This window comes from Etheostoma cragini, chromosome 11 (assembly GCF_013103735.1).
Source record: "Etheostoma cragini isolate CJK2018 chromosome 11, CSU_Ecrag_1.0, whole genome shotgun sequence".
Taxonomy (NCBI): domain Eukaryota; kingdom Metazoa; phylum Chordata; class Actinopteri; order Perciformes; family Percidae; genus Etheostoma; species Etheostoma cragini.
Window position 1 is genome coordinate 17399263 of NC_048417.1, and position 2168 is coordinate 17401430.

A 2168-nucleotide genomic window follows, 5' to 3' on the forward strand; every position below is an offset into this window, starting at 1 on the left:
GGAGGGCATGGAGGAGGGAGAGTTCTCAGAGGCCAGAGAAGATATGGCTGCCCTGGAGAAGGATTATGAAGAGGTTGGGATTGACTCCTTTGACGAAGAAGAGGAAGGAGAGGAATATTAGATGGGCTCAGTTGGCATTTGCCATTTATTTTTGATGACATTGTCTATTTATTAAATAGACAAATTGTTTCAAATTTAGAAATATTCTTTAGTTTTAATTTACCTTTTTTTTAAAGTAAAAAATTGACCTACCTACCTGTAAAGCTGCTTTGTTGTGCCATCAGAATTACTTTAGACAGTTTTTGTGTAAATGTATTTCATCAATAAGACAGAAAATGGGTCAATAACCTGATTTTTATAAGTTTGAAACCTCCATTGTTTCTCAATAAATCTTTCCCCATGATATGTTTTTGTCTTTTTACTTTACCAAACTAATCCTTCTGTTTCTATTAATCATTTAACATTTCATTATTATTGTAAAGATCATCAAATTTATTTCATATTTTAAACCCATTGTTTGTTACTGTGTTTTTGTACTACATAAATACAATGTTGAGCAAGTATGTCATTGCTTAACCTAATTTTGTTGGAATGCCAATAGTTTTACAGCTCCAGGGCTCAGTGAAATCAGCTTAATAAGCCACTTCCACTAAGAGAAACTAATTTCTAGGGTTCAGATGTTGGTTAGTTTGAAAAATTCTTCGCTCAGCTGACCTTATATCAATTAGGTAAGATGAAGACTTTATCATCTGAGTTTTGGGCATTTTATTATCAAAGATATATCATCTTTATTCCTGAACTCCCTTTATGCGTTCTGATGCTAAAATTGAGTTATCCATCTCTTTTGTAGTGCATGCTGGGTAACTTTGCTGAAACCTTAGTACAGCTCTTTTTAATACAGCCCATGTCCCAACCTTGTTTTACTGTTTATAGAATGTACAAAACATATATGGTCCCGATTTTGGTTATTGATAAGTTATCAAGCTATCTCAGTTTGAAATGTAATACAAAACCATGTATGTTATACACATAGACAGTACAGGCCTTAGATAATGAGATACTGCAGTCACTCCATTTAGCCTATTTGAATGTGAAGGCATCCTCTAGTGGAGGTTGTTGAGGTTGCAGAGGCTTGGCTGACATATGTAATGGTTATGTAATGCATGTACATGTCGCAGCTAAAGTAGGTTAACGTTAGCAGAATTGACTCACGTTGCGTTGTTAATCACAGCTGTCTTGCAATGGAAACAGATTGAGAAATATGTAGTGCAACAAAATTAGTCATGACTTTTGGCTAAAACTAGTAATTACTGAATACAAAAATGAACAGGCAGACAAATCGAGATAGCCTATTTGCAACTGCTCCAATTAGTCAAACCTCAGAGTTTGCCTCCTTGACACAAGTGGTGTTTTTGAACAAGCACTTCATCCCAAAGAAACATCAGTCAGTTTCTTCAGTCTGTAACAGACCAAGCCTTTAACCCATAGACTATCAGTCTCCTACATAATTCAGTTCAATCACATTTTATTTATAGTATCAAATCATCTCAAGACACTTTACAGATAGACTAGGTATAGACCACACTTTAATTTACAAAGACCCAAAAATTACAGTAATTTCCCCAAGAGAAAGTATTTAGTGCGAAAGTGGCGAGGAAAAACATCCTTTTAAGGAGAAACCTTGGGTGGTGAAGATAACTTCCTTTTAGGGACGAACCTCGGACAGACCCAGGCTCTTGGTAGGCGGTGTCTGACGGTCCCACTGGGTCCCATTCAAAGAAGAAGAAATGTGTCTAATTTCATCTAATTCCCACAAGTGCAATAATCAAAATCCGAATCAGAAATACTATATTGATTCCCGAAGGGAAATTCTGCAAGTAATTATTAAACCTTGGTATGCAACCTAGTAACTTTTGTGAGCATCATTAAGCAAGAAGCCTACAGAAATTCCTCCTTATCGTAATTATTCACTTCCAGAGACATTATGTCATGAGACATTTCTAAAAAAAAAAACTGTTTTTTGTTTTTTTAAAAGAAAGCACATCACATCAGCCTGACATTTATTTCATTTGTAAAGAAGTAGCCCTACATAGAATATAATTTCTGCATTGTCTTTTTTCGGTCTGTTTTGCTGGAAACTGATACAATGTAGTTGTCGTCAGCGGTAC

General features: G+C 35.4%; 1 protein-coding gene across 1 annotated transcript in view; it reads left to right on the forward strand.

The window, feature by feature from the left end:
- Positions 1 to 401, forward strand: part of LOC117953237 (tubulin alpha chain-like) — a 9959-nt gene extending 9558 nt beyond the window's left edge. The window contains exon 5 of the mRNA XM_034886065.1: positions 5 to 401. Within this exon, the coding sequence (XP_034741956.1) occupies positions 5 to 121 (117 nt within the window). The 3' untranslated portion in view covers positions 122 to 401. The remainder of the gene's footprint in view (positions 1 to 4) is intronic.
- The last annotated feature ends 1767 nt before the right edge of the window (positions 402 to 2168 follow it).